Below are 13,644 nucleotides of genomic sequence, written 5' to 3'. Positions count from 1 at the left end.
TGTCATGGTGGGCGAGGGTGGGGTACAAGTGCTCCTCGGTTGTAGAGATGAAGTTTATGAAAGGGATTAGCAGCATGAGGGGTTATCGCTTTCAGCCCATTCTTTACATAATTAGGGTTACACTGATGTTTTATTTGGATAAAAAAAGACCACTTAATTGCATAGTAAAAAATAATTTGTTTGGGTATGGACAACTTTAAGGAGTTTGTGAAGAAGTGAAAAATAGGGGCGCCTGGGAGGCTCAGTCAGTTGAGCATCTGACTTTGGCTCAGGTCATGATCTCGCGGTTTGTGAGTTTGAGCCGGCGTCGGGCCCTGTGCTGACGGCTAGTTCACAGCATGGAGCCTGTCTTCAGATTCTGTACCTCCCTGTGTCTCTGACTGTCCCCTGCTCACACTGTCCCTCTCTGTCTCTCAAAAATAAATAAAAGGGGCACCTCGGTGGCTCCGTCGGTTCAGCATCCTCATTCAGCTCAGGTCATGATCTCACGGTCTGTGAGTTCAAGCCCCACATCGGGCTCTGTGCTGACAGCTCAGAGCCTGGAGCCTGCTCAGGTTTCTGTGTCTCCCTCTCTCTCTGCTCCTCCCCCCCACTTGCATTCTGTCTCTGTCTCTCAAAAATAAACATTAAAATAAATTTAAAAAACCATTTTCATTACGTCAAAAAAGACACTCCATATCATCAGCCCCAGGCTCCTTCCTGCCCAACCCCGGTCCACTGGCAACCACTAATCTAATGCTTCTTCTGTGGATGTACCTAGTCTAGATCCCTCCCACAGAAGACACCGTGCAGTTCGTGGGCCCTGGGCCTGGCTCTCTTCACTCTGCGCACTGCCTTCAAGGCCCACGTGGGGTCTGTGCTGCCAGCTCAGAGTCTGAAGCCTGCTTTCAGGTCCTCCCGTGCCGCACGTAGCAAACAGCACGCCACTCATTTCTGTGGCTGCAAAGTATCCTGTTAGATGGGTGCACATGCACGTCCTGTGTCCATCGCCAGCGCTGACACGTTTGGATTGTTTCCACAGTTGGCTAATGAGAAAAGCACCGCTTTGAGCATCTGTATTCAGCTTTTCCCATCTGAATCCCCGTTTCCAGTTGTTCCGCACTGACGGAGCGGGGCCGCTGCGTCCCCAGTTAGCTGTGTGTCTGACTCAAGCTGCCCCCTGTTTTCCGTGCGGTCCGCCATGCCACAGCCCTCAGCAGCGCACCCGGGTCCCTGCTTCACGTTCTCACCAACACCGGCCGCTGGCCGACTCCGTGACCTAATACTAGTATTCCCCAAAGGTAGAAAGAAGGGAAGGCATTGAGCAGCATATAAACACAAACGTCAGAAATAAGTAATAACAGCAAATCTAGGAGTAGGATTACATCAGCTAAGTAGCATTAACCCCAGGAATGCACGAGCAGCCCAACATCAGTAATAAATTAATATAGTTTCCGATTCTATTTGAGTAAAGGGAGAAAAATGACATAATTTTAAGAATGGATGACAAAAATTTTGTAATACTCAACACCCTGTAGATGCAAACTTCATAGCAAATGAAGAATAGAAGGAAAAGTCTTTAAGTTGTTGAGTAGCGCCTGCTGGGGACCTACCGCCAACACGCGGAACAACGGGGGAGGGAAGCACACGCCGAGGAGAATTCGGTGCTCTCCCTGCATCTGCTCAGCAGTGCTCTTGTCTTCACTGAGCTTTAAATCCACGCCTGTTACAAGAATTGCTTTCCACTTACATGTAAGGCTGGGTGTGTGTGCATGTGTGTTCACGCGCGTGTGTGCATATGGGTGTGGGGGAGGCAGTTGGCTTTTAGAATGACCTTCTGATGCTTGGAGTTCATAAATTTTCCCAAAATCTGTCTAGGATTTCTGAACTCCTTTTCAGCCTGTAAGGGCACCATTTCAAACTGAAAGTCTGTATTTGGGGAGAATGAAAATGTAAACATGTTCAGAATCACCGATCTTGAAACAGAAGCCTTTCTCACTGCCTGTAATTGTTTTTCAGTTGATTTTCTTGATTTTTTGACATATTCAATAGCACACGGGACACAAAAATTTTGTCTTCTCAAATGTATACACCCTCATCTTTTTATTACCTAATTGTGTGTGGGTTTTTTAATGTTTATTTATTTATTTTGAGAGAGAGGGTGCGCACTTGTGCACAAGTGGGGAAGGGCAGTGAGAGAGGGAGAGAGAATCCCAGGCAGATGCTGTCCTGGATATGGGGCTTGATCTCACGAACCATGTGACCATTGACCTGAGGCAAAATCAAGAATTGGACACTCAACCAAAAGAACCACCCAGTACCCCAAATTGTGTGTTGTTTTAAAAATGAGGTATAATTGGGGCACCTGGGTGGCTCAGTCAGTTGAGCATCTGACTCTTGATTTCAAGAGTCTTAGGTAATATGTCATAGTGGTTTTAGTTTGCATCTTCATGAAGATCAGTGATGTTATGCATCTTTTCATGTACCTGTTCATCTGATGTCTTCTTTGGAAAAATGTCTCTTCAAATCCTCTGCCCATTTATTAACTGGATGGTTGTTTTTTGCTGTTGTATGCATTCTTTATGTATTTGGGATATTTGCCCCTTACTGGAATATGATTTGTATATATTTTCTCCCATTCAATAGGTTTCCTCTTCATTTTGTTGATGGTTTCCTTTGCTGAGCAAAAGATTTCTTATTGCTTTTTCCCACTTATTTTTGCTTTTGTTGCTTTTGCTCTTTGGAATCAGATCCAAAAACAATAAAAACCAAACCAAAAAAAAAAAAACAAACATTGCCGAGACCAGTGTCAGAGAGCTTGCAGCCTATATTTTGTTCTTGGAATTTTCAGGTCTTCCATTCAAGTCTTTGAACCGTTCTGAGTCCGTTTTTGTGCGTTATAAAATTCTAGCCCAGTTTCATTCTTTTGCATCGTGGCTGCCTAGTTTTCCTGGCACCCTTGACTTGAAGAGACTGCCCTTCCCCCCTTGTATTCTTGCCGTCTTTGTCATAAGTTGACCATATATGTGGAGGCTCTCTATTCCGTTTTTATGCCAAAAGCATACTGTTTTGATTATAGTAGCTTTGTAATATCGTTTGGCATCAGGGACCATGATACTTTCAAATTGGTCCTTTCTCAAGACTGCTTTGGCTGTTTGATGTATTGTGTGGTTATATACTAATTTTAGGATTCTTTGTTCTAGTTCCGTGAAAAGTTCCATTGGGATTTTGATAGAGATTGATTGAATCTGTAGATTGCTTTGCGTAATGTAGACAGTTTAACAGTATTAATTCTTCCAATCCGTGAGCATGGACTGTCTTTCCGATTATTTGTGCCTTCAATGGTTTTCGTTGGTATCTTACAATTTATAGTGTACATATCTTTCATTTCCTTGATGAAATTTGTTCCTTGGTATTTTATTCTTTTGATGGAATTGTAAATGGATTGTTTTCTTAATTTCTGTCTCTAATAGTTTGTTAGTACATAGAAATGCAACAGATTTCTGTGTGTTCATTTTACACCCGCAACTTTACTGAATTTGCTCGTTAGTTCTCAAAGGGTTCTATCTGTGCATGTGGAGTCTTTAGGGTTTTCTCTCTATAAACTCACATCAGTTTTATTTCCTTTATCAAATGTCAACGGCATTCCTTTCTTGTACCTCACTGTTGGGGCTAGAACTTCTAATACTCTGTTGAACAAAAACCCCGAGAGTGGCATTTTTGTCTTATTCCTGATCTTAGAGGAAAAGCTCTTAGCTTTTTATCATTGACTGTGTAGTCGGTGCTCACTATGTTCCTCTCCTCTCCGTGTTCCGCGGGCGTCTTTATGACCATTGCTTTGAGTTCTATCAGGTAAGCTCCTGATCTCCATTTCATTAGTTTCTTTTCCTGAGGTTTTATCTTGTTCCTTTATTTGGAACATATTTTCTTTATTCTTCATTTTGCTTAAATCTCTGTGTTTGTTTTCCTTTTTTTTTTTTTAATGTTTATTTTTAAGAGAGAGAGACAGAGACAGAGTGTGAGTGAGGGAGGGGCAGGAAAAGAGGGAGACAGAATTCGAAGTAGGTTCCAGGCTCCAAGCTGTCAGCACAGAGCCCCATGGAGGGCTTGAACTCAAACCATAGGATCATGACCTGAGCTGAAGTCGGACGCTCCACCGACTGAGTCACCTAGGCGCCCCCTCTCTGTGATGCTTCTGCATATTTGGTGAGACAGCGGCATCCCCCAGCCTTGAAAGACAGCCTTGCGCAGGCGGCGGACCTGATCATTCAGCTTGCCCTAGTGCTGGGTGGTCTGTCACACATTTACGGTCATCTAGGCAGCCGGATTTATTGTTGACAGGTCCCCATTGTGGTGGGTGTGCCAAGACCTAAGAGTGCTGCATGGGGAAGGGTCTCAGGCAGCCCTAGTTTCTGGCTGATGAGGAGGAGAAGGTCAGGCAGCAGGTTTTCAAGTGTGCAGATGGACACACGACCGTTTGTGGGCCACAGCTGTGAAGCCAGCCCCCAGAGCAGGTAACTGGCGGTGTCTCCTGGGTGACATTTGTAAAACCTGGGGCTCCAGATGAACATCTGAGCTCCTTTCTGAGAGGTACTGGCAAGCTGTGGCCTGGCCAAGGAGAGCACAAAGATGGCGTCCCCACCCAGCTTGCTCCCTTGTCATCTCTAGACGTGTGCTGACCTGCGTGGGCTCCTCAGCTCGAGCTCCAGGATGAGTGCACAGGCCTTTTTACAGGAAGACCAGGGAAGTGTTTCTGTCTGTTGTGGGTGTAGTGCCTGAGGCAGGGGAAACTTAGATGTCACAGTCCTGTAGGACCCGGGTCGCAGCCCCCTGCCCCTCCAGTCCTGTAGGACCTGGATGCAGCCCCCCCACAGCCCTGTAGGACCCGGGAGCACAGCCTCCCTGCTCTGGCCACCAGGGAGGACCCCCTCTGTGGACTGCACACACACCCCCAGCTGGAGTATGAGGCTGAGGGGCAGCGCCAGGCTGGAGGCCTCGGGGAGCACCCCCAGCACCGTTAAGGCACAGGAGGAGTGCAGAAATGGCGCCAGCGCTTCTGTGTCCCCAAAGGGTCCTGCCCGCCTGGCAGACACTTTAAGATTAGAAATGAATCTCCTTCAGGAAGGTTCTAGGAGCCTTCCCAACTGCCACTTTGCGCTGGTCCCTGAGGGAAGTGAGTCTGCATGTGAGCCCTTTAAGGAAAGTGTCCCAGGCTCCCACAGCCCTGTGAGTCCACCAGGCGCGGCCCTGTTGGCTGTCAGAGCTGGACCTTGTAGGGGCTTAGGGTACGGGACACACACACACATACACATACGTGCGAATGGGTGTGTTCTATTTCATTTGATCAAAGTTTTCATCGTGAATGGTGCCAAAATGCATCACATGCAGTTTGACAATCATGAAGATAATTGTATGATCTTTTCCTTTATTTTATTGCTATTATGAAATAATAGAGTTTATGATACTGAACAATGCTGAAGAGTCTTTAAATATTGTAATGTGTTAATTCCTAAGCCTGATTTCCCAAAATTCTTATTTATGAGTTTTCTCTGGGTTCCACGGTAAATTGGCCTGTGATTTGCTATCTTTCTAGTATCTTTGTCAGTTTTCAGTTTCAGTGGCATAACAGGGATTCTAAAATAACTGAAAAGGTTTTGTTCTTTCTGAACATAGGATGGAAGTTTATTTGTTGAAGACTCATAAGTAATTCATATTTGAAGTCATTTGGGCTTGATGCCTTTTATGAGAATAATTCTTTGACAATTTTTCAATTCTCTGTATTATTCTGTTTAATTTTTTTAATGTTTATTTATTTATTTTGAGAGAGACAGAGTGAGGGAGGGTCAGAGAGAGAGAGAGAGAGAAAATCCCAAGCAGGCTCTGCACTGTCAGCTTAGAGCCCGAACTATGAGATCATGACCTGAGCTGAAACCAAGAGTTAGATTCTTAACGGACTAAGCCACCCAGGTGCCCTATTATTCTGTTTCTGTTCAGATTTTTCAAATAGTTCTCAACTCACTTTTCCATAAAATTGTTCATTCTGTTTAGAGTTTTATAATTATTAACATAAATATGTGCCACAGTATTAAGGAATTAACATGACATAGGCACTAGAGATGCAAATTTTGCTTTTAATATGTTTTTAAAATTTTTTTTAATGTTTTATGTATTTTTGATACAGAGAGAGACAGAGCATGAGAGGGGGAGGGGCAGAGAGAGAGGGAGACACAGAACTGGAAGCAGGCTCCAGGCTCTGAGCTAGCTGTCAGCACAGAGCCTGATGCGGGGCTCGAACCCACGAGTGGTGGGATCTGACCTGAGCCGAAGTCGGAGGCTTAACCTACTGAGTCACCTAGGTGCCCCACAAATTTTGCTTTTAATAATATAATCTCTAATCGTGCAGGACCATATATTACTTAATAATTAAAGATCCCATGAGTTTGCAGAATAAATGGGTGACTCTTCTCTTTGCCAAAATACAGTCCCAGTACTGTCTCCCTAACTTTGTCATTCATCCTTTCTCAAATTTATTGAGACTTTGTAGGTTACATAAGTCTTATATGTTCTAACCTAAGGGTGGGCAAACCTTTCTTGTAAAGGGTCGAATGGTAAAGTTTTATGCTTCATGGGCCATACCTATTGCACCACTCTGCTGCTGTGGCAATGCGTAAAGGAATGAACATAGTTCTTTCCCAATAAAACTTTATTTATAAAAACAGGCAATGGGCTAGATGTGGCTGGTGGACTTAAGTAGCTGACCTCCGCTCGAGGCCTGGTGCTGGACATTTGCGGTACTAGAGGGAAAAGAAGCAGTTTCCGCTGTCCCAGAACGCACAGGCTAGTGGAAAGAGACAAACTGTTAAGTTCTCATAATCTTAATGTGCAGGAAAGTCCGTCTGTGGCACAGCCTGGAACCGGAGCGTCAGCACGACTTATGAGGATGAACCACTGTGTCTAACCCACGCTGAGTTCTTTTCATCAAATCCATAAAGTAGTTTCACATGAGGTTATAGATTTTCCTGTGGCCACAAGGTGGCCAAATGTCCCTCTTGCATCGACTTTGTGATGGTTGTTTTCCTCTGAGAATCAGCTCTCTTTCTCCGAGGAATAATTTCATGTCTAAAATCTGGGGGGCTGAGGTTGCGGGATTCGCAGGCTGTGGTCCCGGCCCACCAGGGTCAGTGGGAGATGGGAGGCATCAGAGAAGTGAGCGTGGGAAGAAATGGATGAACAAGTGTATGACAGAGTTAGGACAGGGTGTTTCAGTTAGAAATGGGAAAAGCTGTTCTGTTGCAAGAGGCAGGGCGGTGAAAACAGCTAGGATGTGTTCACACGCGCGGTCTGCCGGTTACCAGCCATGTGACGGTGGGCCGCAGTCACCTCCCTGCCTGTTATCCTCACGTGTGAAGTGGAGAGAAAAACGCTCCCTGACTTCATACTTTCTGTGAGCACTAAGTGACCCAGCGCACCTGAGGTGTGTAAAACACTTAGTCATTACTACACGTGATTATTAGGGCAGCAGGTAAGAACAGCAAGTGTGGATATGAACCTCCGGAGGGATGACATTTCGTACTTTGTTTACAACCAGCGTGTCACAAATACCAGCGCGTCAGCGTGGCTCACCCGGGGCCCAAGGCTAAGCCCCGAGGTTCTGGAAGGGGGACCCGGGAGAGAAGGGCTTGAGGGGGCGGGGCCCGCGGCTGCGTTCTGACCCCCCCCGAGCCTTGGGCGCCGCTCAGCCTTCAGCCCGGCGGCGGCTGGTGCCCGCACGTGAACGGTGTCCTCCTACACTCCCGTTTGCTTACTTGTAGCGCCCGTTTCCCACCCAGCTTGAGTGTCGTCGGCTGACATTTGTGTGGATGTCTGACAAAGTTTGCCTGGAAACCCTGAATTTCTCACTGGCTTACTCTTGTTTTATCGTTTGTCCTTAGATATATGCAAAAAATCTGGTGAATGCCGACCGTTGTGCACTTTTCCAGGTGGACCATAAGAACAGGGAGTTATATTCAGACCTTTTTGATATCGGAGAGGAGAAGGAAGGAAAGCCAGTCTTCAAGAAGACCAAAGAGATCAGGTACAGCGGGGAGCAGAGCGTCCCTGCCTGTGACGCGGCGGCGCAGGGTCCGTGACCCGCCTCTCTGTGCCTGTTCGCAGGTGTGCCGACAGCTCTTGTCATACTGTGGTATCATTCCCACCAGGACCCGCCTCCTGAAGGTAGTACTTCTGGGAATGACTTTGCAGCGCCCGCGAAACCGCGCCCGGAAGCTTTAGCGTCACTCCTGGAAATGCCGTCTTCCGGAGGCGGTCCTTTTGGAAATCATGGTGGAAAAACTTACTAGTGCTCCCAGGTAGGTAAAGGCACGCCCGCTGGAGTCTGCAGGTCCTGTGCGCGGGCGCAGGGTGGCCTTGGCCCACGCGTCCCCGCCGACGGGGCTGTCAGAGTGCAGAGCCAGCGGACAGGTGGACAGGGACCTGCGAGGCGGCCGGCCTGGCCGCCCCGCCCCCGTTGGAGCGCACACTTCGCTGTGGCCTGTCCCCTCCCTCGCAGCTGCCGTCACTCCCAGGGACCCAGCGGAGTCTGCCTGCTGCAGGCACGCTTGCTCAGTCGGGTCACGCCTGGACAGGAGCACTGTCACCAACGTTCAGAAATTGGCTCTTTTTTTAGACATTTGCATCCCTTTTGCTTACATGTCTTATTTAGCTGTTTTTCCACATGATCATGCAAAGTGCTTTGGGAGTTAGGACACCGCCGTAAAACACTACCGTTAGTGCGGAATTGTTCCTCTTTGGGCCGTGGTGTGAGACGCTGAGCAGATGTGATCAGAACAGGAGTGTGGCCCCAGCCAGGCCTCCCCACCGCCTGCCGCCGGCCACTTCCCACTCTGGGCTCGGTCCTACCTTCCACACTCACGGAACTCCGAAATCGGACTTTTTATTTTTACGTGTTTTCTTTCTGGTGCATTTGCTTTTTAGACCTCAGTAAATCAGCCTGAACGTAGTCATTTAGGTGAAGTAAGTTCTCTTGCCGAAGGTTCGGTGTTCCTCAGTGGTGCTGGTACGGATCCCCTTTTGGAGACCTTGACTTGAACTTGGGTGGCAGGCGTGGGAGACAGTGAGGGGGACTGCTGGCCGCGCTCACTCCGCTGACCTGCGGACACCAGCTGTCCTGAGCGCCCGCCTTGCTTGGGCTTCCCCTGACCCGGCCTGCGGAGCCGGAGAACAAGGCATAAATCATGAAACGGTCCTAATGCTCTTTTCTTGCAGCAATCTGATTTGTTCTGTGTTGTTCAAAGCACAAGAAAACCAGGACAAAACAAGCTTGCTTTCTGTGCAATGTTGGGTTCATTTTTTGCTGTCTTAAGAGAGTTACTTCTTGTTTGTGTCGACTGTCTTTTTATTTTTCCCTTAGGGAACATCCTTAAAGTTGAGCCTTACTTCAGTAATAGTTATTTCATATAATGTTGAAAGTGTAATATGAAAATTATTTTCAGGTTATTGAAATCTACGGATGTTGCGGAAAACAGACATCTTTCTTAAGTAATTTTGAAAGGAGGGTAGGAAGTATAATATTAGAATGAGAAAACTATAAACAGAATATATTTATAGAAGAAAATGCTGATAAACGAAACATAATTAAGGGTAATCAGATAAAGCTTGCATTTTGACTGTTTTTAAATTTGACAAATTAGAGAATTGAAGATTCTAAAAGTTGCAGATTGTGTTATTTTTATATAGTGCTTGTGTTACAAATGCCTTAAGTCCTAGCCCTGCATAGTATCTCGAGTCAGACGTAAACTCACACATAGCCCGTGAGTTTGGTTACACGCGTGGTGTGGGGGAAGCTCGCGGTGGGGCCTCCTTTTCGGTTGCTGTTGCGCCACTAATGTTTCAGAAACGCTGACAAGTTCCCGAGCCCTATGAGCTCCGTTCACACCACAGTGAGAATTAGTTAAGAAAGTTTATGTTCAGGAGCGTCTGGCTGGCTCAGTCAGGAGAGCGTGAGGCTCTTGATCTCAGGGTCATGAGCTGAAGCCCCACATTGGGCATCGAGCCTACTTAAAAATAAATAAATAAATAAATAAAATAGAAATAAAGAAAATTTTTGTTGAGGCATCCTGGAAATTATAAGGTCCTTTGAAAATATAAAAGATTATCGTTGGTCATTAGAGGCGACCACTGGATAATTTTTCAGTTTCTACTTGTGATCCGCTATAATTTAATACATGGTGGATTATATCCTAAAACAAACTTCTCCAGGGATTACTATGCAGTGGTTTTCTACTTTTCCTTTACATCGTATGTCATAATAAGGTGATTTTGAATATGTAAATGTAAAATTAGTGCAAGGATTTAAAATAAAACAATCCTTATTTATATACTATTTAGTGCTGGTGAAATGCTCCAAGTTATTTTACAGCATCTGTATTTTCAGCAGCATGTCCCTCTCTCTTATATCTGCAGATTTTCAATTGAGAAAGGGATTGCTGGCCAGGTAGCAAGAACGGGGGAGGTCCTGAACATTCCAGACGCCTATGCGGACCCACGCTTCAACAGGTAAGAAACAGCGTGTGGCCCCGCCATCTCTGTCACGTCCCCTTGGCTGCAGCCTGGGTGGTGACACGCCCCAGGCCCCCACGTGCCAGTGCCGGTAGGTCCTTCCTCCTGGGCGCTCTGGTCACTTCTTTTGAACCAACTCTATTATCAGTCCTCAGTGTTTAAAGATAGTTATAAAATCATGTTGTCCTGGGCACATTCTTCTGGACACCCTACACCTCCCAATGAAAGCGCCCACCTCGGACTTCGTGTCCCATCATTTATCCACTCCAGAGTGACCTGCAGTGGGTTACTTAATCCCTCAGAGTCTGTTTCCCCACCTTCAAAATGGTACAGTGATGCCTGTTTTGTAGGGTGTGACTAAAATCAGAGAAAATACCCGTAAGAGATCAGCCAACTTTCGCAGACACGAAGTAGGAGCTCTGTGGATTGTCGCTTTTATTGGAGACCGTTGAAGTTGGATATTATGGCTCATAAAAGTTTCTTATTTTGTTTTAAGTTTCTTTGGAGAACTAGACACCAAATTATATAATCTGATTTTAATGAATCTTAGAAATTGAAAGTCTCAGGATCGATGCTGTGACTGGGAGGGAGGGATAGTTCGATATTCTGGCAGCAGTGTTCTCTTAATTCGAACTTTTGGATTCCTTTAAGACGCAATTAACTAAAGCAGTAAGAATTTTTCAGAAATTTGATTGTCAGATATGTGCAACTTGTCTATAAACACAACTATATCTTAGTAATACATTTTATCAATAAATTAAGAGTCTGCAGAAAAATCTCAGGTTTTTCCCCAAAAAACCCAAACTTACTATTTTAGTGCTTAACTATTGAAAATATTTGTATATCCTTATTTATAAAACTGTTAGATGAAAATTTTATGGGTTGACTATTAAGAACATGAAAAGGCAAGCAACAGATGGTGGGAAAATGTTTACAAAATACTGTGTCTGGAGGATGTAAACAGCTCTTCCGTAGTAATGGGATAACCTAACGTAATAAATAGAACCCAGAATGTTAACAAACATTTCACAAAAGAAGATACACGAATGGCCATTAGGCACACGAGAAGGTGTCCGATGGAGGGTGATGTAATTGGACGAAGAGGTCTTGTTACGCGGCTACGCAGACAGATGCAGTGCGGCACAGCACGTGCAGCAGGGACGTGGGGAAGCCTGACTCTCCTGCTTTGCCGACGGGAGTGGCTAACGGTGCAGCCACAGTGGAGAACGGGTCTGCAGCTTCTTGTAGATTTATGCACATGCTCACTGTGCTCAATCAGCTCCTCTCCAAGGGATCCAGAAAGACATCTGTCTACACAGATTTGTCTGCACGTCTTCAAAACAGCCTTTTTCACAATGGCCAAAAAACTGGCTGATAACAGACACCAATATCCATTAACTGGTGAGTGGATAGTGGGGTAGATTCCATACCCCGGAACTTGGAGGCGCTGGGCCACTGGGGCCACGGGACCTGCAACAACATGGATCAGTCTCACAACGTCGCCGTAAGTGTGGGACACCTAGCACAAAGGCCCGCCAGCTCACGGACCGCCCTGAGCCGTCTAGTTGTGTCTGTGGAACTGAGGCCTGGTTGCAAGAAAGACAGGAGGCAGCAGACGTTTTCCGTGAAGGGTCACATAGTATTTGGGGCCATCACGTCTCTGTCGCGAGTCCTCAGCTGTGCCGCAGGGCGGCGGCAATCCCTTCAGGAACCCTGCGGCTGAGTCCCACCAACACTGTTAACAGGGGAGCCTGGGTGGCTCAGTTGGTTAAGCGTCTGACTCTTGATTTTGGCTCAGGTCATGGTCTCCTGGTTCATGAGTTAGAGCTCCGCATCAGGCTCTGTGCTGACAGCTCCCAGCACAGAGCCTGCTTGGGATTCTCTCTCCCTCCCTCTCTGTGCTTCCCCTGCTGTCTCTCTAGTTCTTTCTCTCTCTCAAAAATAAACAAACGTAAAAAAAAATAAAAATATTAACAAAACAGCAGAGAGCTGGTACGCTGCAGCGTGCCGACCCCGGCTCTAAGTTTTCAAGGTGAGAAACTCCCATTTAAGTTTATTAGCAACTTGCATCTCTCATAACCTATGACCAAGTTCAAAGGAACATGTTATATCATGGGATGTATTATATTTCTCCTCTGCATCCAGTCTGTCTATGTTTAGTTAACAATCCTGGATACTTAACACCGGATGACAAACCAAAAGCCTCCTCGAGGCTGTTCTGAAAAACGCTCAAAACAAAAGAACAAATGGTTAGGATATATTTCCAAAGATCTTAGTGCAGCACTTCCAAATGTCACGTTGTCCTTGAAGTTAGAAGCGAAAGGGCCCCCGTACAATTCATTGTTAACAGAAGCATATAAACTGCAAAACTCAGTTGAGACTTATGACGCAAGGTGTGCTTTCTCCTGTGTGTGTGCGTGTGTCTGTCGGTCTGCTCCTGAATGCTCCCGCAGAGAGGTGGACTTGTACACGGGGTACACCACGCGGAACATTCTGTGCATGCCCATCGTGAGCCGCGGGAGCGTCATCGGCGTGGTGCAGATGGTCAACAAGCTGAGCGGCAGTGCCTTCTCGAAAACGGACGAGAACAACTTCAAGATGTTTGCGGTCTTCTGCGCACTAGCCTTACACTGTGCCAACGTGAGTGATGCCGGTTTTTTAAATATCTTTTCCACTACGCAGGGTCACCTGGAAGACCTTTTAAGTAACGTGGTTGAAAGGTTCCCTCCCCGCCGCAGCGTTTCCTTCACAACCCAGAAAAGTGATTCCTGGTTGTACATATTTCAGGAGATGTCTTAAAATGCTTTGAAAAAAATCTTCTAATAATTTGCATTTGTCTCAAGGTAAATTTGTTAAAGAGAAAAATGAGGTTGTGTAAAGGTAAGATGTTCGAGTATAAGGTTTACCTGTCACAGCGTCTACTGACATGAGGAAGCAGAGGTCGCTGTCGGTAGTACCTACCGCGGTTGAGTCTCTTACCAAAGATGGCGGCGCTCACACCGCGAGGGACAGCTCCCCCGTGTGACTGTGGGGGCACCTGTCCGCACCGCGGTCACATCAGGGGTCAGCTCACGTGACCCCACAACACATGTGCCCTGGTCACGGTCT

General features: G+C 46.3%; 1 protein-coding gene across 6 annotated transcripts in view; it reads left to right on the top strand.

Annotated features, from left to right (window-relative positions):
- The window catches only part of PDE10A (phosphodiesterase 10A), a 227,918-nt gene that overhangs the window by 150,002 nt on the left and 64,272 nt on the right, over nucleotides 1-13,644 (top strand). For 3 of the 6 annotated variants that reach the window (XM_029944402.1, XM_029944399.1, XM_029944404.1), the window contains 3 exons: nucleotides 7,911-8,053; nucleotides 10,441-10,533; nucleotides 12,930-13,176. In XM_029944402.1, the coding sequence (XP_029800262.1) occupies nucleotides 7,911-8,053; nucleotides 10,441-10,533; nucleotides 12,930-13,176 (483 nt within the window). The remainder of the gene's footprint in view (nucleotides 1-7,910; nucleotides 8,054-10,440; nucleotides 10,534-12,929; nucleotides 13,177-13,644) is intronic. The other 3 variants (XM_029944403.1, XM_029944401.1, XM_029944400.1) reach the window with 2 other exon arrangements.

The sequence above is a fragment of the Suricata suricatta genome, chromosome 7 (genome assembly GCF_006229205.1).
Source record: "Suricata suricatta isolate VVHF042 chromosome 7, meerkat_22Aug2017_6uvM2_HiC, whole genome shotgun sequence".
NCBI lineage: Eukaryota > Metazoa > Chordata > Mammalia > Carnivora > Herpestidae > Suricata > Suricata suricatta.
Note: the sequence above shows the minus strand (reverse complement) of the source record. Positions and strands in the feature narration are given on the sequence as shown.